Source organism: Herpailurus yagouaroundi, unplaced genomic scaffold (assembly GCF_014898765.1).
Source record: "Herpailurus yagouaroundi ecotype Mexico unplaced genomic scaffold, PumYag 77, whole genome shotgun sequence".
NCBI lineage: Eukaryota > Metazoa > Chordata > Mammalia > Carnivora > Felidae > Herpailurus > Herpailurus yagouaroundi.
In genome coordinates, this window is record NW_024412388.1 from 7555234 (window position 1) to 7580058 (window position 24825).

Here is a 24825-nt window from a genome sequence, read left to right on the forward strand (position 1 = left end):
TCTTTCTTTCTTTCTTTCTTTCTTTCTTTCTTTCTTTCTTTCTTTCTCTCTTTTTTTTAACGTTTATTTATTTTTGAGAGACAGAGAGAGACAGAGCATGAGTGGGGAAGGGGCAGAGAGAGAGGGAGACACAGAATCTGAAGCAGCCTCCAGGCTCTGAGCTGTCAGCACAGAGCCCAATGCAGGGCTCGAACTCAGAACTGCGAGATCATGACCTGAGCCAAAGTCGGATGCTCAACCAACTGAGCCACCAAGGCGCCCCGTCTTTTCTTTCTTTTATTTTTTAACTGAAGTTGAGCATAGACCCAGAAAGCACACAAATTATGTGTCTAACTTGGAGAATTTTCAGAGTGAACATACTTGTGTAACCAGTACTTGCATTCAGAAATCAAACATTACCAGGACCTCAGAAGCCGTCACCCCGGTAACCCTCCTGTCACTGTCCCACCCTCAGAGGTTGCCTCTATCCTGATTCAAAATCTGTAGATTCGCTTAATAGCTTATTGAGTGACAAAGTCCTTGTGGCCAAAAACTTTATTGTGGAATTCTAATAGGTGTGTTGTGGTCAGTTTAATGAGTTTTGACAAATATTATACCTATGTAACTACCACTGCAATCAAGATCAAAACAATTCTGGTATTCCTAAATGTTCCTTTTGCTGCTTCCCAGTAAATCCTAGCTTTTGGCTTCAGGGATTCGGAACTCCTTTCTATCACCATCGATTATATTTGTCTTTTCTAGAATTACCTGTGAATGAATTCAAAATGTATGTATTCTTTTGTGTCTCACTTCTTTTGCTCAGGGTGATGTTTGTGGGACTTCTATTGTATCAGTAATTCATTAATTTTTAGTAGTGTGTACTATTGTATAGATATACCACAATTTGTTGATCTGTTCACCAGTTTATGGATATTTGGATTCTATTAATGACCTATTGCTGCATAACAGTATTACAGCAAATTTACACAAATTATCAAAAAGAGCACTCATGTATTGTTTCAGTTTCTGTGAATCAGGACACAGTTTAGCTGAGTTTCACAAGGAGAAAAATCAAGATGTCTGCTGGGGCTGTGACCTCATCTGGGTCTTGACTGGGGAAGGATCTGCTTCCTAGCCCATGTGGCTGTTGGCAGCATTTAGTTCCTTATGGCCTGCAGGTCCCTGGTTGAATGCCAATAACAAAATGGCACCCTCTGTTTTTTGCCTCAGGGGTCTTCCTAACGTGGTCACTTGGCTTCCTCAAAGCCAGTAAGGAAGAGAGTGTCTTAGGAAAATGGACACTAAAGTCTTACATAATGTAACCACATACATGTAATTACATGCATCCTGTCACTGTTGCCCTACCCTCTTTGCCAGAAGCAAGTCACAGGTCCTGCCCATATTCCAGGGGACCACACAAGGGCATGAGTACAAGGAGGTGGGGATCATGGGAGTCACCTTAGAGTCTGTTTCCCCACTGATGGGTTCTAGTTTGGGGCTACTGTAAATACTCATGTATTGTGGAGAGATAGGTTTTCTTCTTTCTTTCTTTCTTTCTTTCTTTTTTTCTTTCTTTCTTTCTTTCATAAATACTTGTGAGTGGAATTGCTGGGTCACATGGTAAGTATATGTTTAGCCTTATAATAAACTGCCTAAGGGTTTTTGCAAGTTGTACTATTTTTTGTTGTCACCAGCAGTATGTGAGCATTCCAGTTGTCCTATATCCATACCAACACTTGGTATTGTCTGTCTTTAATTTTAGCCACTCTAGTGAGTTTGTAGTGGTGTTTCCTTGTGGTTTTAACTTGCGTTTCTGTGATGACTAACAACATTAAGCATCTTTTCTTGTGCTTATTGGTAGAGGCTGGGGTTCATTGTTCTGGTATCATTTGTTGAACAGATTACCCTTTCTCCACTGAATTACCTTGCCACCTTTGTAAAAATTAAAGGACTGTAGTTACGTAGGTCAGTTTCTGGGCTCTGTTTTGTTTCATTTATCTCTGTGTCTAGCCTAATGTAAATGAAATACTGTCTTGATTGCTGTAGCTTTATAGTAAATCTTAAAATCAGGTAGTGTAAAGCTTTTGACTTTATTGTTTTTCAGAATTGTTTTAGCTTTGGTCCATTGCGTTTCCATATAAATTTTAGAATCAGTTTATCAGTTCTTATAAAAAAGGTTCTTGGGATTTTTATTGAGATTGTGTGGAATCTATAGATCAATTTGGGGGAGAGTTGATATCTTGGCAACATTGATCTTCTAATTCATTAACATGGTATGTATCTCCATTTAGGTCGTCTTATTTGCTGTCAGTGTTTTGTAGTTTTCAGTCTGTAGGTCATATACACATTTAAAAAAAATTCTCTGAATATTTCATATTTTGGCATGCTATGTATGGATTTCATTAAAAAATTTCATTTTTCAATGTTATATTTGGGAAAGAGAGAGCGCAAACGGGAGACAGAATCTGAAGCAGGCTGCAGGCTCTGAGCCGTTAGCACAGAGCCTGACGTGGGGCTTGAACCCATGAGCTGTGAGATCATGATCTGAGCTGAAGTCATGGGTGGCTTCATGCCAATTTCTGGGTGGCTCAGTTGGTTAAGCATCCGACTCTTGATTTTGGTTCAGGTCATGATCTTATGGTTTGTGAGATTGACTCCTGCATTGGGCTCTGCACTGACAGCATGGAGTCTGCTTGAGATTCTCTCTATTTCTCTCTCTGCCCCTCTCATGCTCTCTTTCTCTCAAAAAAAAAAAAAATAAATAAATAAAAACATTAAAAAATTTTTTCACTTTTAATTGTTGAATGCTAGTATATAGAAATAGAATAAAATTGCAGTATTATTTATAGTAGCCAAGATATGGAAGCAGCCCAAGTGTCCATCAAGAGATTAATGGATAAAGAAGACGTGAGATATGTATACACACACACACGTGCACACACACACACAATGGAATATTATTCAGCCATAAAAAGAAATGAAATCTTGCCATTTGCAACAGCATAGATAGAGCTAGAGGGTCTAATGCCAAGTGAAATAAATCAGAGAAAGACACATACCATATGATTTTACTCATGTGTGGAATTTAAGAAATAAAGGAAAAAAGACAAACCAAGAAACAGACTCTTAACTATAGAGAACAAACTGGAAGTTACCAGAATGGAGGTGGGTGGCAGGATGGGTGAAATAGGTGATGGGGATTAAGAAATAAATAATTAATAAAATAATTAATAATTAGTTAATTAATAATAATAAATAAATAAATATAATAAATAATTAATAAAAAGAAATTAAATTTAAAATTGAGTTTGTATGTTGGTCTCCTATCTGCAACTTGTTACACTCATAATTCCAGTAGATTTTTGGTAGATTCTGTGTGATTTCTCGCATCTGTAGATGATCCTGTCATCTGCAAATGAAGACAGCTTTACATATTGCTTTTCAATTTATATGCTCTCTAGGAGTTCTTATACAATGTTGAGAGGAATATTGAGAATAGACATTCTTGCTTTATTCTTGATCTTAGGGGAAAATATATTCAGTCTTCACATTTAAATGTGATATGAAGTATAAGTTTTTTTTTAACTTCTTTTCTTTTTTAAAGTTTATTTATTTATTTTGAGAGAGAAAGCTCAAGCAGGGGAGGGGCAGAGAGAGGGAGAAAGAGAATCCCAAGCAGATTCTCCTCTGTCAGTGCAGAGCCCCCATTCAGGGCTCGATCCCACTCATGACTTGAGCAGAAATCAAGAGTCAGACACTTAACCAACTGAACCAGCCAGGCACCCCAAGCTATAAGTTTTATTTGAAGGTGCTCTTTTTCAAGTGGAGGAGATTCAACTTTTATATTTAATTTGTTGAGTATTTTTGAAAAAAATATGTGTTTTGACTGTTACCAAGTATTCTTTTTGCTATCTGTTGATCCTGTTGTTTTTTTTATTAATATGGTAATTCATGTTGATTGATTTTTCAAATGTTAAATTAATTTTCTATTTATTGGATAAATTCCACTTGGTTATGATGTATGATCCTTTCTATATATTACTGGATTTGGTTTGTCAGTGTTTTCTTTCTTTTTTTAATTTTCTTTTTTTAAATTTACATCCAAATTAGTTAGGATATAGTGCAACAATGATTTCAGGAGTAGATTCCTTAGTGCCCCTTACCCATTTAGCCCACACCCCCTCCAGTAACCCTCTGTTTGTTTGCCATATTTATGAATCTCTTATGCTTTGCCCCCTCCCTGTTTCTATATTATTTTTGTTTCCCTTCCCTTATGTTCATCTGTTTTGTCTCTTAAACTCCTCATGTGAATGAGGCCATATGATATTTGTCTTTCTCTGACTGACTAATTTCACTTAGCATAATACCCTCCAGTTCCATGCAATGCAAGATTTCATTCTTTTTGATTGCCGGGTAGTACTCCATTGTGTATCTGTACCACATCTTCTTTACCCATTCATCCATCGATGGACATTTGGGCTCTTTCCATACTTTGGCTATTGTTGACAGCACTGCTATAAACATGGGGGTGCATGTGCCCCTTTGAAAGAGCACACCTATATCCCTTGGATAAATACCTAGTAGTGCAATTGCTGGGTTGTAGGGTAGTTTGATTTTTAATTTTTTGAGGAACCTCCATACTGTTTCCCAGAGTGGCTGCACCAGCTTGCATTCCCAGGTTTGTCAGTATTTTCTTAAGGGTTTCTTCATTTATATTTAAGAGAGATACTGATTTATAGTTTTCTTTTGTGTGTGTCTGTGAAATCTTTGTCTAGTTTTGGTATCAAGGTCATATTGGCTTCCTAGAAAGAGTTGGAGAATTTTACCTTTTTTTCTATTTTCTGAAATAGTTCATATAAGATTGGCATTATTTTTCCTTAAATGTTTAAGAGAATTCACCGGTGAAGCCACCTGGGTGTACAATTTTCTTTTTTAATTTTCATTACATATGTAATTTCTTTTTAATTAAATATTTTAAATTATGTTATAAATTTATTCTTTTTTAAAGTTTATCTTGAGAGAGCGAGCGTGAGTGCACATGTGAGCAGAGGCAGGAGCAGAGAGAGCACGAGAGAGAATCCCAAGCAGGCTTTACACTGTCAGCACAGAGCCCCACGTGGGGCTTGATCTCAAAGACTGTGAGATCATGACCTGAGCCAAAAATCAAGGGTTGGGGCTCAACTGACTGAGCCACCCAGGCACCCTCCCTTATTATCTTTTAAGTATCTATAGATATGCAGTGCTTTTCCTGATTTCATTTATAATACTGTAAATTAGTGTCTTCTGTATTTTTTATTGATTGGTTTAGATAAAGGCTATAAATCTTAATATTCTTCTAAAGAACCCAGCTTATATTTCATTGACTGTAATTTTATCTATTTATTTATTTATTTATTCATATATTTATTTTAGAGAGAGCGCATGCATGCATGAGAGTAGGGGAGGAGCAGAGAGAGAGAGAATCTTTTTTTTTTTTTTTTACGTTTATTTTTGAGAGAGAGAGCTTGCACACAGGGGTGAGAGGCAGAGAGAGGGGGAGAGAGAATCCTAAGCAGTCTCCATGCCCAGCATGGAGCCCAAGTGGGGCTCATTCCCATGACCCTGGGATCATGACCTGAGCTGAAATCACGAGTCCCATGCTTAACCAACTGAGCCACCCAGGTGCCCCTATTTCTTTCCTTCTATTTTGGGTTTCATTTGCTCTTATTTTTCTAGCACATTTTCTAAAGTTAGTACACTACTAAAAACATTAGATTTCCTTCCCAACACTGCTTTAGTTGCATTCCACAAATTTGGATTATGTTGTGGTTTCATTTTTGTACAGTTCACAATATTCAGAATGTTTTCTTACTTCCCCCATGATTTTTTCTTTCTCCCGTAGATTATTTAGAAGCCTGTTTAATTTCCAAACATTTGGGATTTTTTCCAGATTTTTTTTTTCTGTTATTGATTTCTAGTTTAATCTCATGGTCAGAGAGCATACTCTGTATGATTTCAACTCTTTTAAATTTGAGATTTGTTTTATGGTCTGTCTTGGCGAGTTTTCCTTGTGAACTTGAAAATAATGAATATTCTGCAGTTGTTGGATGGAGCATTCTACTGATGTTAATTAGGCCAAGTTGGTTGATAGTGTTATTTAGGCCTCCTGTACCCTTACGGACTTTTTGATTAAGGAGAGCGGATTATTAAAGTCTCCAACTGTTAATTGTGGATTTGTCTATTTATAGCTTTTTAATTCTGTCTGATTTACTTCGTGTATTTGAAACTTCGTTACTGTATGCATACTTACTCAGGATTATGATGTCTTCTTGAGTGACTCCTTTATTTTTGAACTGTCCCTGTTTCTGTTTGGTAATATCTGCTATTTTGAAGTTGTCTGAGATTTATTGCTCCTGCAGCTTCCTTGTGACTAGTGTTTGCATGAGGTGCCTTCTATCCTTTGGCCTTTCACCTATGTTTCTTTTTGCTAAAAGTGGTTTTCTCCTAGACAGCATACAGCTGGGTCTTGCTTTTTCCCCACAGAGTCTGACCATCTCTGCCTTCTATTTGGAGTGTTCCATTTATACTTGAGGTAAATATAAATATGGTTGGGTTTAACTCTACCATCTCACAATTTTTTCCATCTGTTCTTTTTTTAAAAGTTTTTAAGTGTTTTTTATTTTTTGAGAGAGAGAGTGAGAGCGAGCGGGGGAGGGGCAGAGAGAGGGAGACACAGAATCTGAAGCAGGCTCCAGGCTCTGTGCTGTCAGCACAGAACCCAACACAGGGCTCGAACTCATGAATCTTGAGATCATGACCTAGGCTGAAGTCAGATGCTTAACTGACTGAGCCACCCAGGCGCCCCTTATCTGTTCTTTTATCCCTGTTATCTTGCCTTGGATTGAATTAAAAAACATTAAAAAAATATTTTTTTAATGTTTGTTTATTTTTGAGACAGAGAGAGACAGAGCATGAACGGGGGAGGGTCAGAGAGAGGGAGACACAGAATCCGAAGCAGAACAGAATGCTGACAGCTCACAGCCTGATGCGGGGCTTGAACCCACAGACTGTGAGATCATGACCTGAGCCGAAGTTGGATGCTTAACCGACTGAGCCACCCAGGTGCCCCTAAAAACCATTTTTTTAAAGATTTTATTTTTGAGTAATCCCTACACCCGATATGGGGCTCGAACACACAACCCAGAGATCAAGAGTCGCATGCTTTTACCTACTGAGACAGCCAGGCATCCCAGATTGAATTATTTTTTTAAGGATTTCATTTGATCTCTACTATTGCTTTAGCTGTATCTCTATTTTTTTTTTTTTTTTTTTTTTTTTTTGGTCAGTAATTGGCGTGAGGTTTACCATATGTTACTTAAGGTTGCCAGAGCTTGCTTTCAAATGATTTACCAATTCACAAGGAACGTAAGAACTGTACCAATAGTATGCTTCTGTCGTCTGTTAGTCTGTTAATACTATTAGTGTCCTAGATTTTACTTGTACTTGTGTCATCAACCCTGCAGTGCACTTTGGAGAGACAGAGAGACAGAGTGTAAGTGGGGGAGGGGCAGGGAGAGAGGGAGACACAGACTCTGAAGCAGAGTCCACGCTCCGAGCTGTCAGCACAGAGCCCGACTCAGGGTTGGAACTTATGAACTGTGAGAGCATGACCTGAGCTGAAGTCGGACGCTTAACCAACTGAGCCACCCAGGTGCCCCTACCCTGCAGGGCATTTTAAGTTATCTTTTTAAAATTTAAAAAAATAGTAGAAATGAATAATATAAAATAAATATATTTAAGATATCTTTGCTATTTACCAGCATATTTACCATTTCTGTCATCCTTTTGTGTATCCAGTTTTCATCTGGTATTGGTTTTCTTATGCTTACGGGATTTCTTTTAGCATTCTTGTGGTATGGGTATACAATTTCTTCTGGCTTTTTTTCCCCCCTCTTAAAAAGCTTTTATTTTGTATTTTTAAAATTTTATTGTTTTAAATTTTAATTCAAGTATAGGTAACATGCAGTATGGTGTTTCAGTTGCACAGTTTGGTGATTCAACAATTCTACACATTACAAAAAACATGGAACGCTTCCCAAATTTTCATGTCATCTCTGGGCAGGGGCCGTGCTAATCTCTGTATTGTTTCAATTTTAGTGTATGCACTGCTGAACTGAGCACATTTTATTTTGTATTTATTTTTGAAAGATATTTTTACTGGATGGGGCACCTGGGTGACTCAGTTAAGCGTTAAGCGTCTGATTGTTGATTTCAGCTCAGGTCATATCTCATGGTTGGTGAGTTTGAGTCCCCCATTTGGGCTCCATGCTGACAGCACAGAGCCTGCTTGGGGTTCTCTCTCTCTCCCTCTCTCTGCCCCTTCTGCTCCCCTGCAGGTTAAGTTTTAAACTTAAAAAAAAAAAAAAAAGATAATTTCACTGGATATGGAATTCTAGGTTGACCGTTTTCCCCCTGTAGGCATTTTAAATTCTTTTTTAAAAAATTGTTTATTTGTTTTTGAGAGAGAGAGAAAGAGAGGGAGGGAAGGAGGGAGGGAGGGGCAGAGAGAGAGGGGGAGGGAGAGAATCCCAAGCAGGCTCCAAGCTGTCAGTGCAGAGCTCAACGTGGGGCTTGATCCCACAAACCATGAGATCATGACCTGAGCTGAAGTTGGATTCTTTTTTTTTTTTTTAAACATTTAACATTTATTTATTTTTGAGACAGAGAGAGACAGAGCATGAACAGGGGAGGGGCAGAGAGAGAGGGAGACACAGAATCTGAAACAGGCTCCAGGCTCTGAGCGGTCAGCACAGAGCCCAATGCAGGGCTTGAACCCACGGACCGTGAGATCATGACCTGAGCCGAAGTTGGACGCTTAACCGACCAGGCCACCCAGGCGCCCCTGAAGTCGGATTCTTAACTGGCTGAGCCACCTAGGCATCCCCACCTGTGGGCAATTTAAAGCTATGAGGCCATTGTAGTTTTTCTTTTTTTGTGTGTTATTAATTTTAAAAATTATTTCTTTATTTTTTATTTTAGAGACAGATTACAAGTGGGACAGAGGGGCAGAGGGAGAGAGAGAATCTTAAGCAGGCTCCATGCTCAGTGCAGAACCCCTGACACAGGGCTTGATCCCACAACCCTGGGATCATGACCTGAGCCAAAATCAAGAGTCAGATGCTCAACTGACGGAGCCACCCAGGCACCCCATCATTGTAGTTTTTATTTGGCTTGTGTAGCTTCTGATCAGAAACCTGAGGTCATTCTTAATCTTGGTTAATATCTGTAGGTGATCTCTTTTTTTCTGGCTGCTTATAAGATTTCCCCCTTTTCATGGGTTTTTATTTTATTAAAAAATTTTTTTAGTGTTTATTTTTGAGAGAGAGAGAGAGACAGAGAGAGAGACAGAGCACAAATGGGTGAGGGGCAGAGAGGGAGACACAAAATCGGAAGCAGGTTCCAGGCTCTGAGCTGTCAGCACAGAGCCTGATGAGGGGTTTGAACCCATGAACCATGAGATCATGACCTGAGCTGAAGTAGGATGCTTAATCCAGGTGCCCCGAGGGTTTTTAGCAATTTCATTGTATAGAACCTTAGCATGCGTGTGTGTTTTTTTGCTTAGGGTTTGTTGAGCTTCTTGGATTTGGGAGTTTCATCAGACTTTGAAAAATTTCAGCCATTATTTCTTCAAATATTTTTCTTTTTTTTACCTTTGTCCTTCATTTTGGTCAGGTTTTGTCGCTGTGTTTTCAAGTGCACTTACCTTTTCTTCTGTAGTATCTAATCTGCTGTCACTCCCATTCAGTGGAATTTTTATTTCTGATATTATAGTTACATCTCTAGAAGTCCTATTTTCTTTTTATGTGATATATTTCTCTCCCTACTGTGATCCTGTTTTCCTTTCAGCAATATTACAATATTGTAATTCAGCAAAATTACAATATTCAGCAATATTGTTGTAATATCCTTACAACAATATTACATTGTTGAGGGTCTGGATTTTGTGGTCATACTTTAAAGCATGTTGAGATTTATTCTGGTGGATATTAAGTTACTTTTGTTCATTTTGATTCTGTCAAGTCCTGTTTTTTTTTTTTTTTTTAATTTTCTTTTTTTGAACGTTTATTTATTTTTTGGGGACAGAGAGACAGAGCATGAACGGGGGAGGGGCAGAGAGAGAGGGAGGCACGGAATCGGAAGCAGGCTCCAGGCTCTGAGCCATCAGCCCAGGGCCTGACGCGGGGCTCGAACTCACAGACCGCGAGATCGTGACCTGGCTGAAGTCGGACGCTCAACCGACTGCGCCACCCAGGCGCCCCAAGTCCTGTTTTTTTTTTAAGATTTTAAGTAATCTCTACATCCAACATGGGGCTCAAACGCACAACCCTAAGGCCAAGAGTCACGTGCTCTGCCTGCAGCCAGGTGCCCCCATCAAGTCCTGTTTTTAGGCTTTGTAAGGGTGGCTCTAGGGTGGCCTTTACCCTAGGGATAATCTGCCCTCTCCCCACCAGGATATGGCCCTTCCAGGTCTGTCCTGAGTGCCCTGACGGAGCAGTAAGGACACGCCAGTCTGGTGCCCGTGACCTGTGAGGTCTACGGGGGCTCTGGGAGCCGTTCAGCCCACTGCTTCTTCATTGCTCTTCCTGAGCCTTGTGGAGGTTCACTCTGTGCATGCACACATTTTCATATTCAGCGAAGTCGTAAGGGAATCTCTTTGCAGATTTCTGGATCTCTCTTTCTGCATGCGCCTCTCCTCTCTGGAGCTCTGCCCTTTAACTTTCAGCTGCCTTAGCCTCCCTGAACCCTATCTCTGTTTCCTCAACTCAGCAAGAGACTGCCATGTTCTGGTGGGGACCTCTCCATGCCCCCCCCCCCCCCCCCCCACCCCCGGCTTCTTGGTCTGAAACATGCCTCCCGGAAGAAAGCCAGGGTGTTCTTAGGGGCTCATATTATTCATTTCTGATCTATCAGGAATCACTGCAGTCTAATGTCTACAAACGGTGGTGTCATTTATTTTGTTTAGTTTTTTTAACCAGTGGGAGGTTAAGTCTGGTCTCAATTACTCCATCACAGACAGAGCAGAAGTCTATTGGTTGATTTTGAGCAGAGGAGTAATAGGATATAACTTCTTTTATCTCATCTGATCCTGAATGTGAGGTGGTGGTATCATTCCCATCATTTCCACGGATGGGGAAACTGGGGTTCAGAGGCTGAGCGGTATACCCGCAGTCACGTGGTCTTTAGTGCCGTAGTTCACGCACTTGCCTCTGTGCCAGTGCCGCTCACAAAATATTTCTTGAATTGAACCTTACTTATTCTTCTCTGCAAAGAACTGTAGGCCAGACTGGCCTAGGACATATCTAGAGTTACGCAGCCACTTGGCAGGTGTGGCATGGGCACACCTAGACCTGGATGTTCTGCCAGTTGCTCAGACCTGAGCTGCGTGTGCAGTTGGTCTTTGCTGTGCCTCAAGGTCAGCACTTGGCACACCTTCTGGCTGGGGGAGGTCAGTGCCTGGGCAGCAGGAGTGAGAGCACCTTTGTGCCTTTCAAACCGGGAGCACTTCTGTCTGCCACTGTGGTCTTTTTTTGTCCGTTGGTTTTTTAAAACAGTCTTAGCCTTTTGCTCATCTTCCCTTCCTGCCGTCTGCATTCTGGCCCCTAAGCATCCTGCCTGTGCATTCATTGCCTTAGAGCCTGCTTTTTGTACCTTTGCAGGGGGACTCAGCTGGTGATTTCTCAGCCTGTTATTATTATTATTTATTATTATTATTTTTTTAACATTTATTTATTATTGAGAGACAGAGAGACACAGAGCGTGAGCAGGGGAGGGGTAGAGAGAGGGGGAGACACAGAATCCGAAGCAGGCTCCAGGCTCCGAGCCGTCAGCACAGAGCCCGACGTGGGACTCGAACTCACAAACTGTGAGATCGTGACCTGAGCTGAAGTCGGTTGCCTAACCGACTGAGCCACCCAGGTGCCCCATGTTATTATTATTTTTAAAGTCAAGACCACCCTGTCAAGATTTCCAGGATCAAGGTGGAATTTAATTTGTAGGGATTTGTCTCAAGCCAGAAAATAGATTTGACCACTGAAAGGGGGTCGGTGTGGGGGTAGGTGTTTGAGGAGTGCTGGGCTCTCCTAAGAGCTGGGCTCGTGAGACTGACGGACCTGCATGTGCCGGGGTACTGAGCTTCTGACAGGCAGACGGCCGCTTAGACCTTTGCTCTTCTTTGAAGGGACACCTAGAGCCGCACGTTAAAGGTGAGTGTCTGTGCTCCCCGTCAGCAAGAGGAAGCACAGTGATCTGGATTCTCCGGGGGTCCTGCTGGTGCTTGAATGGGACAGTTCTTCATGCACTGCTGGACCCAAAGCCTCCCAGGCCCCTGCCTTCTAAATGCCAGTGAGATTCCCTGGTCACTGAGACAACCGGAACCACCTCTACAGGGTGTGTGTGTGTGTGTGTGTGTGTGTGTGTGTGTGTGTGTGTGTTTGTGAGAGAGTGAGTGTGTGTTTAAGAGAGAGAGCATGCCCACAAACTGGGGAGAGGGGGAGGGAGAGAAAGAGAGAGGGAGAGAATGAATCCCACGCAGGCTTCACGCTCAGCACAGAGCACGGCATGGGGTTCGACCCCATGACGCTGGGATCATGACCTGACCCGAAACCAAGAGTTGGACACTCAACCGACCAAGCCACCCAGGTGCCCCACCTCCACACATTTTCAAATTCCTCTCTGGGGTGTGTGGCGGTGTTTCTGCCCTGGGGTTGAGAATCCCTGGACCACAGCATTGCACCCTGGGAGGAGGCCAGGTTTGTGTTAAGTTGCAGGTGAAATGTTTCAGGAGTGGCCACGTGTCCTGCTGTGGTCCTCTGCTTGCTTCTTCTGTGCGCATGTATATGAAGTGGTTCCTTTGTTTTCATGTCTTAAATTAAAAGAAAAAAACCTGAGGTATTTATTGGGTGCAGGTGATATTTTTAAGTGCCTAAGATCAGCGTTCCGTAAGATGGTAAAGTGCCTGCCTTTAAGGAGTTAAAAATCTAGTGGGAATAGATAGATAGTAAACTAGTAACTCAGTGAAGGATTTCGGGTGGTATTATCAAGGAAATCATACGGAGAGTGGTAAGGATGAAGGCTGTTTTGGTCATCAGGAAACAGTGTTCTTTAGGAACCTGTTGAGAATGAGCAATGGGGGGTGATCCGTTGTAGACTGCAGATATTTCAACACAAACTGGAGTATCATCTCGAATATAATCAGTATTGGGCCATTCCTAGACGGGTGAGGAGCCCCCCCTGTGAGTTCACTGATAAGGTCTGACAGACCTCAGTACCACTGTGAGTTGGAATAGGGTGTGGGGAAATCTTGTTCCTCCTTGCAGCTCTGAGACTAAGCCTGGAGCCCTGGCTTTGGTGTGCTGAGACCCCAGAAGGCTCTGGAAGTCAAGACTTGAGCAATTTGGAGAGTGCTGCTATTCAGCCTCCTTGATAGGGGTACGCACACACACGCGGGTTCTTAAATGCTTTGAATGCCTGGAAGAATCTATAAGGAACCAGCGTCAGTGGTGGTTCCCCCAAGGAAGAGGGGAGTGTTGGAGAGTTAGAATGAGAGAGAAGCTTTCTTTTTAAAAATTTTAACATTCATGTATTTTTTAAGTGGAATATGCTTTCTTGGCTCACAGTGTAAAAACGTACAAAAGGGTGTATGATGAAAGAGACTTAGCACCGTATACCGGTTTCCCTCTGGCAAATGCTAGCTAGTCAAGAGGTGAACTCATTTTAAGGGAAGTTCCGTAGTGATCATGATTCATAGTGATTCCTTGTATTTTAGGAGGAAGAAAGCTGTGGATTAAGTCAGAATGAGGCTTCCTAAATATCAAAGCTGTTTGAGTTAGTTTTGTCGAATCAAATAACCCACATTATTATTTGTGGGGGTAGCATTAAGAGTGTTGCTTAACGAAATGTGATCCAGACAAAACTCGATCATTTTATTTTCTTTAATTTAAATTAAAAAAATTTCTAAGTGTATTTATTTTGAGAGAAAGAAAGGGAGTGTGTGTGCATGCTAGCATGCTAGGGAGGGGCAGAGAGAGAGAGAGAATCCCAAGCAGGTTCTCTCTGCACCGTCAGTGCAGAGACCCATGTGGGGCTCAAAACTGCTAAGTGTGAAATTACGACCTGAGCCAAAGTCAAAATTGAGTCAGGACACTGAACCAACTGAGTCACCCAGGTGCGCCCCCCCGCCCCCCCCCATTTTTTTTTTAAAGTAGGCCCCATGTCCAGTGTGGAGCCCAATGCGGGGCTCGAACTCACAAAATCGTGAGATCGTGGCCTGCATCGAAATCAAGAAAGAGCCAGACACTTAACTGAGCCACCCAGGTGCCCCCAAAACTCAATTATTATTTAAAAAATATTTTTTTTCTTTATTTATTCTTGAGAGAGAGAGAGAGGGTGTGATCAGGGGAGGAGCAGAGAGAGAGAGAGAGAGAGAGAGAGAGACAGACAGACAGACAGACAGACAGACAGACAGAATCTGAAGCAGGCTCCCGGCTCTGAGCTGTCCGCACAGAGCCCGACGTGGGGGTCGAACTCACTAACCGTGAGATCATGTCCTGAGCTGAAGTCGTACACTCAACCGACTGAGCCCCCCAGCTGCCCCAAAACTCAATTATTTTAAGTAGAATGGTTCAAATCCCTTTAGTACCAGTTGCTAGCTGGGTCATCACAGGCATGCTATTCATTTATCTCCTTTGCCTCTGTTTCCTCATCAGCAATAATTTCATACATTTATTTAGAATTACATGAAGAAAGAGGTAAATAAATGTTAGCACTTAATATTTGCCAAATGGAGTGAAGGAAAGCCCTCAGGAGAATAATGAACTTTACTCTGTAATCCATTTGGTTGAGTGAGAACCATTCTACTCTTTGTTGCCTTTCGTTCATTCAGCAAATATCTGTGGAAGGCCTAATCTGTGCCTCATACTGCCCTGGGCCCCGGGGATACAGTGAGCAACACACACAGACAGTTTTTGCCCCTGTGGAGTTCATAATCTAGTGTGGGACACAGACATCAGTCAGATAATCACACAAGTAAAATTGCACTTCTTCTCAGTCCTTGAAAGAGAGGTGGATGGTGTTAGGATAGAATAGGGAGATTTGACCCTGTCATGGATGTCAGAGAATGCTTCCCCAAGGAAGTGACTTAGCCAAGTGGAACTGTCAGAGGCTCGGGCAGGGATAGCATGTGCAAAGGCCCGTGTGTCTGTTGGGCAGAGCTGGGCAGTGTGTGTCACACAGACCTGAGTTGCAGTCAGTGGATGTGAGGCCTTGGCAGTCACACAGAGAAGGTTTTCTGTATTAGGGCTGCTGTTGGTAGCTGTTTCCTGGGGTGGTTGGGGAGGGGGCGGTGAGATCTGATTCTTACCGTTTTGAAACGATAGTCCGTCTGCAGCGTGGGAAATGAATTAGAAGAGAGCCAGCATGGATGTGGGTGCACTGACGTGAAGGGTATTGGAGTGGTCCAGGCAGGGGATTTTGGAAGCTTTGGCCCAAGTGATGACAGTAGAAGTAGAGAGAAGCGGATGGACTGATTGCATGGATATTTAGGAAGGAATATGGGCAGGACTTGATAATGCGTTAGCTCTGGTGAGTGGTGGAGAAAGCTATCAAGAATGGCCTTTTGGACTCCAGTTCGTATATTTTGGTGGAAGGTTGTGCCCTTGGCTCAGGCAGGGAATACTGGAAGAGGACACGTGTGGCAGAGGGAGAGGATTACGAATCCCGTTAAGGGACTTGTTGAGTCCAGAGGAGGCTGGGAGGCAGGTGGACGTAGATCTAAATGCAGGTTATCGCTGCTGCGAGCAGGGAGGGGGGAAGGAGGAAGGGAAAGCGTGCTCAGGTTCCCGGAGACTTTCTACTTGGTTTCATGCAGGCTGACCTTGCCCTGGGACTTTGGATGAGGAGCTAGAATCCTTCTCCCAGCCAGAGTCCTTGCCACTGTGCTGTGTGCCAGCTGCACAGTGGCAGCTGGTTGTGAGGAAATCTTTGGAGACCCTCTGTGGACTGGACTCTCTCCTCTTCCACCTTCTGTGGTTTTTTTTCCCCCCGAGGAGGCCTGGCACTTGCCATCTGAACGAGCTGGGAGAAGTATAGAGGCTGGCGGCTGGCTCCCGAGACCCACCGATTCGCTGCACTTGTCTGGATATTATCTGTAGACAATTGGAAATTGGCTTGAACATCAGTAACAGTAAACTAATCATAACTCTCAAACTGCTTGTTTTATTCTTCGGGAGATTTGTGAGTTTCCTCTGCGTCTGTCTCTGTCTCTCCCTTTCTGTAAATTTGGCTAGACCATCGGCCCCGCGTTGAAGGTAAATGTGAGCATGAGGCAAATGTGAGATCCAGAGAGGGGAGAGGGTCCCAGACTAGAGCCAGGCTGAGACCCCATGCTGCCTGCCTGCCGCTTGGTCTGTCAGCCTGGCACTGCCTGGCACTGGCTTCGTTACAAAACTGATTCAAGCTTGGCTTTCTTTACTCCTGTGGATTGGTGTCCTCAGTGACAGGTGATAAATAAGAACCGTGTCCAGAGTTTCTTCGCTTCCTGGTTCCAAGTAGATGCTGGGAGAAAATCCTGAGTGTGGGCCACTGGGGCCCCCTTGTGGCTGGATCTGGTTCTCCACTTTCCCGCTCTGGCGGGAAGATGGCAAAAGGGAAGTTTTGATCTCTCGTAAAGCCTTTCCTCTGGATTTGCTATTTCTGTGGGTCTCATGATAGTCCCTGGCCCTTGCTGCTCAACTGTTGATCTTGGGCCCTCTTAAGCCAAACCTAGCCTTCTTCTTGAGATGCTGTGGCAGTGAACCCAGAAGCAGTCTGTTCTCGTTTACTGGCTAACTCAGACTCCATGGGCTACTTCTTTCCAGGTAGGGCACTGCAGAACACTGTACAGTCTGAGAAGCTGGTGGGAAATAGGAGGAACAGGTGTTGGTGTGTGTTGCTGGAGAATGAAGCATCTGTGGCTTTTTGATGTCCATTGGGTGGCACTGTGATCTTATTTTTGTTTCTATTTTTCTTTGCAGCCAAGCTCTACTCCAGGAGGTGAAAATGTGGTGCCTCGAGAGCCTCTGGTAAGTACCCAAGATATACAGTATCATTTCCTAATAATTAAAATGCTGTGTGAGTATGGAGAAACCTATGATCCTGGAGTTTTGCATCCTTCAGTGTCCCTTCAAAAGTAGGTATTATATGGAGACTAACTTAATGGCCTTTGACTTCTGACTTCTTCTCTGGCTTGCAGGATTTAGTGAGCTGTCTCCTTACTAAAACCTGGTCTTTTCTGGAAGGGAAAGCATCCACCCCATGGGGTGGTGCACCACTTTGTTTGTTGCTGACCAGTAGTAACTAGTGGGATGCCTGAAACCTTTGGAGGCGGAGTTGGGACTAGGTTCCGAAGGTAGCTTTCTTCACAAAGTGCTTTTGCTCTGGTTGTCTGAGCCCCAGTCCCTGCCAGCACACCCCATTTTCATTCTATAGTTTGCATTGCAGGGCCTGCCGCAAATCCTGTTCGTTGGGTCGTTGGGTCGTAAGACCTGTTCTGTAGCAGCCTGATAAGTTTCATGGAGGGCCGGCTTTGAGAGCTTTGCCTTTGTTTGGTGATAGCAAGCTGCAGGATGTACACCCAGCCTTCGTGTCTCAGGCCTGCTTTTCTTCCCTCTCCTCCAGCAGTAGTGGGAGGAAGTGATGTGAGGTCTTAGCTGGCGTGAACAGGCCTGAATTGTAGCCCGTTCCTAGGTTCCCGAGGCAGAAGGGGAGTTGGATTTGGCTGAGCTGTAGAAAGACCAGGGTGACGCAAGCCCTGCTGGGACTGATTCAGGGAAGCACTGCCACCGTCCTGTTACCTACTGTTATCGCGTCAGCTCCCTTCCCACTGCACCCCGTGATGGCTTCCCTTCACTCTTCTGGTCTTGCCTGGGTTTGTCTGGAGGTCAGGGTGGTATGAAGGCCGGAGGCTTCAGGCTTCTCCTTGCCAGGCCCATAGATCAGGAGCTTGAGTGTCCCCCGGAGCCTGTCAGTGCCCCGCAGGCTAGAGTTGTGGCTGGTGTTGGACTCATGTCCAAACTGAACGCTTGTCCTCGACAGTCCTTTACTTCTCAGGCTCCTTTTACATTTTTCTCTACTGACTTAACTGGCGATCACCGGTGGAGGGACTGGTCCTTCTCTTGAAGCGCAATGGGGTAAACCCTCGGGGGTTCTTTCTAGCAGTGAGCCCTAAGCCGCGGGCAGCCTCGCTAATTTCTGGGTATTCGGAGCCCTGCAGCCCCTTGGCCCCGCTGACGTTTCTGTGCACTGCTCTTTTCCTGCTGTCTGCTGCATCTGCTTGGTGGTTGGTTGTATTTTTATTTCTTTCTTTTCGGGGAGGCCCTGAGCAGTCTTCAAACCCTAGTAGCCTGTGATCGTCCAGAGTTCAGACTCATTCTCTCCAGGCCAACTCTACAATTACCTTATATTTAATTAATATTTTTTTCCCTTCTTTACGTACTTGCTGCATAATTGCTCAGAGGAAAGAAAACACATAGCAGCAATTTATATATATATAAAAAAAAAACAATAATTAAAAAAAACACCCCGAAATAAACTCCCATCTCATTTGGGCTGATCCTATGAGTTGGGTAATTAGGGCCCTATTAAAAGGTAGACCCTTTCTGCTTCCCTTCTTTTTTTTTTTTTTTATTAATTTTTTTATATTAAACTCCCACAGTCTCTCAGTCATGCCCTTATTGCTTTTGGCCAACCATTTGCAGCAGCCTGATTAAATGAGGGCACCAGCCGAGTTGTATGGTCTTGTGTGAGCTGCTTCTGCCTCTTGAGAGTGGAGGTGGGAGGGTGCCAGGCAGAGGGGCCCGCCAAGGGCCAGCAAGGACTCATGTGGCAGGTCGGGGTACAGGACTTTGAGCTGGCAGCAGGCTGGGTGAGAGTCACAGGGCACTGGCGAAGGGGTGAGGTGGTCTCCCCCACCCACAGAAGACTCCCAGCACTGCCCGAGCCCCGCTTCCACAGGGCAGGCTTCTCAGGTGTGTGCATTAGCCGTCGTCTCTTGGATGCTCAGGAGGAACAGACAGCTAAAGGATAAAACTGAGCCTTCTTCCGTAATTTATGCATTTTATTGGGGAAGAAAAGGCATTTGTACACATGAAACAATTAGCAGACAGTACAAGACCATATATAATCTTAGCAGACAGTATAAAATCGCATGTAATTTGGTGCAGAATTGCCTGGCTGGGAGTCTAAGAGCCCTCATTATTCAGAGAAGGAAGAGTTCTGGCTGGGGTATACTTAGGGATGGTTTCTGTGAAACTTGAAGCCAGGTCTTGAGGAATAGGATTTTCCAGTGTTGGGGGAACACCCTGCTAAGTGGTTTTTGTTTTTGTTTTTAACTGAGAGCACGTTTTCCACGAAATTCTTTCGTGGAAGCTGCCGGTTCTTCTCTACACTAAAAGGGCTAAGCATGGGATGCTGAAGGCATATAATCTTATTCTTTGTCTTCAGAAGTAGATGATCACTTTGGAATAATTTTTCCCTTTATTAGAAAAGTGAGTTAATGACACACGAGGCTCCGTGGAGTGATCAGTACAGCGCAAATGACATTGACAGGTGACATTCGGGTGTCTGCATCATTATTTTGCTTTTATCTGCTAGAGAAGGAGGACCCGATCTTCAGGTTTGCCCTCTCTGGACCATAAAAACTGTCTTGTGATTTTGGTGGTGAGGAATATTGTCTTGTCATCTCTTAAATGACACATTTGTGTTTTTAGCCATCCCCTTGTCTGGATTCCACCCAGGTAGTGACTGTGTTACCTTCTCTTGCTCCTCAGTACTCCTTGTCCCCCATTAAAGAACTCATCCCGCCAATCCCGGCCGTATTAGCAAGAGAGTTGCTCTATGATGTCGTAATGTTTTCAGGGCTGGAGATTGGTGAACAGACCGGTCTTGATAAATTTTGTAAACTCCCAGTTGAAATGTCCGTATTATTGATGATAAAACTATGCCAAAGTTAAAATGGCTGATGGCTTTTTCTTCTTTACACTTTCTTCCCTGAGCTTTGCCTCCTAGGGCAAGGAGTTTTGACAGTCCTCCAGAATATTGACCTCCAGCTCCCCAGCCCCTGCCCCCGACCTGTTGAAAACCTCCTGTTAAGGCCTGAATTTTCTCAACACCTGTGTGGGCATGTGCTCGGGCCCAGAGTCAGGTCCCTGTACCGCTCTCGCAGGATCAAGCCCCACCTGGCCGATGGGTCTCTAAATGGGTGGACGTTTGTTTGCGTGGACTAACTTGGTTCCTGCCTTGCCGGGGTACAGAAACTAGGGTCAAGTAATCGTCTGAGAGCCTTTTTAGTCATAGGAGCTGTGGTTGTTTCAAGTGAGCAATAAATGAGGTTTTGTTTGTCTGTTGCTCGCTGGTTTCAACACCACGTCTTCAATATCTAGCAACGCCGCAGCTCACCTGCTTTATGCAATGCTTACGCATTTGGGTTGAGCTGGCATTTTGGCTCTTTGTTCGCCCTCCTTTCTTCCTCTGACTTGTAGGTATAGTTTTTCTGTTCTGATTTGTTTTTTTGGTTTATATCCTTTCCCCGCATCCCTCCACCCCCGTTTTTATTATTATTTATTATTATTTAACATTATTATTTTTAATGTTTATGTATTTATTTTGAGAGAGAGAGAGAGAGAGAGACAGAGCGTGAGTGGGGGAAGGAGCAGAGAGAGAGGGAGACACAGAATCCGAAGCAGGCTCCAGGCTCCACACTGTCAGCACAGAGCCTGATGTGGGGCTCAAACTCACGAACTGTGAGATCATGACCTGAGCCATAGTCAGATGCTCAACCGACTGAGCCACCCAGGCGCCCCAGGATTCACTTTTAAAGCTAAGTAAGTAGAGCAGATTTCAGATCGTCCCTATAATGTCACCGCACTCACCTGTATCCAGACAGATGTCCCTGAATGGAAATCACAGCTCACTTGAGTAAACCTAGCTCAGCATAGAAATCAACCACTAGAGATTCTTAAAATAATAATGCTTAATACTTTAGATCTGCCATATTTATTTATTTTTCCTGAAAAAAAAAAAAAGACAATTTCCTGAAATCTCTTAATGGGCTAGTTTTATTACCCATGTGCTTGTGAAACACCTTCATGAACACAATATTAAAATCAAGTTTGGGGCGCTTGGCTGGCTTAGTAGAGCATGTGACTCTTGCTCTTAGGGTTGTAAGTTCGAGCCCCACGTCGGGTGTAGAAATTACTTAAAAATAAAATCTTTAATGCGAATGTCATCCTTCAGAATGAAGCGTCTCTCTGCAAAAATAAGTAAACTGAAAAAAAAGAAAAAAAAGTCAATCTTCTGCAGATTTTGGTACTTAAACCATTAATAGTAACTCATGCCAGGGAGGGGAGGACGCCTCACAACTACTGCTGAGAAACTTGGGACTGAAATCAGTTGTCTACCGAAGGGCGGGGCTGGTGGGACGCGTCTCTGATGCTGCCTTCATCCTGTGAGCCGACCTGAGGCCTGGCGCTGCTCAGATAGGGCAGGTGCTGGGCTCTCCTCCTTCTCCACTCCCCTCCCATCAGCAGTAGAGATGCATATACGAAGCAAATGCAACTTTTGTTTTTAAACACTGACCCCTGCCCCTTGTTGGGAGGGTGCCAGAGAGTCCCGCAGGTCCTGGTGGGGAGGAAGCTGATGAGAATCCGCAGAGGTGGATGAACTTGAGAACAGCCTCATTCCAGCTCTGGGTGGCTTGTCTGTAATCTCTAGGCCACTTACGGATTTTGAAATTACTGTCTCTTCCTACTTCGTCCTTCCTGTTCTAGATGGGGTTTATTGAATAGACTAGGTGGGGCCCTCTAAGTTCTTTCCTCTTCCAGGTAAATGAAGAGGTGGGTTTTTTTTTTTTTTCTTTCCAGTTTTAAGGTATCCTTTTACAAATAATTATTAGATGAATCGAAACTCTGAGGAGTAATAATTAAGGAAATGGAATTTGAAATGGTTATTCATCTTTGTTTATACTTTGGGTTCCCGGCTTGCACGGTAATACTTGCTATTTAGAGTTCCTGCAGTCAGAGGCCCTGGCTGTTGGATGACCAACCAGGCAAGTGTCCTTACTTTAGAGACCTGGGCACCGAGGAGCCCAGCACCCATGTGCCTTTCGCAGAGCCACACAGCAATGGGGCGAGTTTGGGCTGTAATCTTGTCACCCAGGTGGTTCTTCCAGAAGGAAAGGCCGAGTTTGCTCCCTGTCTCCTGGGGATAGTCTCCACGTTCTTCAGGTGCCCTTAGTAATTGCTGAGGAGGGTTAAAGGAAGCTCTTGTTTGGGCGGAGGGACGTTCAGAGGGTTTTCTTTTACTTAAAATCAATCATTATCTTATTTGAAAGACTTTTCACTTAAAAGTGTTTTTTTGTTGTTGTTGGTTTTGTGTGTTTGTTTGTTTTAAGTGCGACTTAAAAGGTGGGTATTCCGTGTGGCAAACTCAGGAAATCTCCCACGAGTCCCTGGTTTGAGAACCTCTGCATGTCACGTCGCGCTGAGGACAGCCACGTGCCCGCCGTTTTCCAGGATAATTTCAGTTTAAAATATTTTAGCACATTCTCAAACCATGCAGACCAATTTGGGTTTGAAAAATACGACCTTGTAGTTAATCCCACTTCGGTGCTCGGAGAAGCCGCAGGAAGATGAAGTGGTGCTTTGCAGAAGGACGTGTTCGCCGCCCTTCCTTCTTCCCTCCCAGCCCTGCTTTCTTTTATGGTTTGTAGTTATAACCAAGATTTATGCTTGTTGCTCCACAAATCTTCTCCCTGCCATTATGAGTTTGTCTGAACAGTCTAGAGATAGGGCCGACACTGAGTGATTCTTGAGGTAAATCTACCCAGGGGCGCTCTCTGACGCTTGGAGTCACAGAGGAGCTAACTCATAGCCCCCAGTGGATCGGATAAATTGCCCCTGTCGAGAAAAAGACGTGCTGCCACCCTTGTGACCTCCTGTCTTAGCAGCATCCCTGGTGGCACAGGGGCCTGTGTGTGCTTATAAAGTCTGTGGGGTGGCGCTCTGGGCCAGCAGTCACACCCCTCACCCAGAAGTGTCCATCAAGAGGCCTTTCTCTCTCTCTCTCTCTCTCTCTCTCTCTTTCTCTCTCTGGCCGATTGGGCCACAGCGAGAGGGTCTCTGGGGCAGGGCAGCTTTCTCCAGCCTGGTGGGGAGGAGCTGCCAACAGGATCAGGCACGCAAGTTGATTATTTGTATGAATGGTTTCGTTTTTCCACAGTTCCCTGCGGATGGAGTTTGATGGAGAAGAGGAAAAAGTAGACAACGTCTGTTAAACATCGTTTCTCCCCCTTCCTTCTGCTTTCCTTTTGCTGCATCCTTGGGGCTCGTGTGTACTTTTGCGAGTCATTTCAAATCTCTTGTCGCATGAAGGGGCGGCAGCATCAATAAATACATACTTTTTTTTGTGTGTCAAGAGCCCGCATTAGACACACTCCCTGAAGGGACTGGCTCGCTGCTGTGGCACCGTGGAAGCTCCCGGAGGAGGCCCTGGGTGCTCTGAACCGACGGGCTCCCCGGCCGGTCACACCCACACCCACGCCCATTCTGCAGACAGACCCACGTTGGCTTGCCCCGAACCTGTGCGTGCCCGGTTGTACTTGGTAGTGAATGAGGCAGTTTTGTTAAGTATGCTGTAAGCAGGTGAAATGCAGAAGTGAACAGAGGGAGCTACAAATACAGAGAGGTTTATAAACATAAATGAGAGAAGAGGGTTCGGTAAAAGCCGGGCTGAATGCTTTGGTAAATGTGAATTGCAGATAGAATGTCTTTTCAGGGGGCGCCTGGGTGGCGCAGTCGGTTAAGCGTCCGACTTCAGCCAGGTCACGATCTCGCGGTCCGTGAGTTCGAGCCCCGCGTCAGGCTCTGGGCTGATGGCTCAGAGCCTGGAGCCTGTTTCCGATTCTGTGTCTCCCTCTCTCTCTGCCCCTCCCCCATTCATGCTCTGTCTCTCTCTGTCCCAAAAATAAATAAACGTTGAAAAAAAAAAAAAAAAGAATGTCTTTTCAGGTGAGAGCGAGATGACAGTTAAACTGGGGAAGACCATAAAAATCTCGAAGTATTCAGTGCTTTGATTTGCGTTGCTAGTGCCTTTAAGTTCTCGCTTTGCTTTAGAAATTGTGAAGGGTGTGTCGTGGGTGGGGTTTATGCAAGAAAGGCGTCTGGGAACATCAGTCTGTGGGCCCACACTCAAAGAAAAGGTCTTGGCTCCACATCAAAAGATTAGCAAATGACTGTACGTTTATAGGTTTTAAGTTAATGTAAAATGTTTAAGGTATATAGGGTAGGCTCCACTTTGAATGATTCCCGGCCTTAACTGATTTTTCGATTAACTGACCAATTACCAGCGCTGATGACCGAGGTCAGGAGGGCTTCCCCTGTGTCATCTGCTGGCCTTGGCGCCGGTTTCTTTATTTTTGTTAGTGAGAACGACTCTTTTCCTCGGTTTACAGCGAGGAAACAAGCCCAGGGCCATCGATGTTGCAAGGGGCGGGACTGGGATTTAAGTGCAACGATGTTGAGCTCTGGGGCACACACACGGGAGCAGGGGGAGCAGGTCCGGAGGGCAGGCGGGGACAGCCCAGGGGACAGCCCGCTGACCTCGCCTCCCCCTCCAGCCAGGGCGCTCAAGAGGGGCCTGGGCCCCGTTCAGGGGCTGCCTGGTGAGTCTGTGCTGTCTCTGAAGCTGCTGCTTTCGTGCGCTCCCTGGTTGGAGTCTTTTGTATGCTTCTGAGCTGTTGAAAAGGCACCTATTAATTTATCACAGGTGATGTGGGCC

General features: G+C 44.4%; 1 protein-coding gene and 1 non-coding gene across 2 annotated transcripts in view; one reads left to right on the forward strand and one right to left on the reverse strand.

Moving 5' to 3' along the window:
- PEX14 (peroxisomal biogenesis factor 14) overlaps positions 1-24825 on the forward strand; it is a 143959-nt gene that overhangs the window by 5039 nt on the left and 114095 nt on the right. Inside the window, exon 2 of the mRNA XM_040461052.1 lies at positions 17028-17075. Coding sequence (XP_040316986.1) covers positions 17028-17075 — 48 coding nt within the window. The remainder of the gene's footprint in view (positions 1-17027; positions 17076-24825) is intronic.
- Positions 8036-8139, reverse strand: LOC121027869 (U6 spliceosomal RNA). The gene has a single exon (XR_005788956.1). It is a non-coding gene; the product is annotated as a U6 spliceosomal RNA (small nuclear RNA).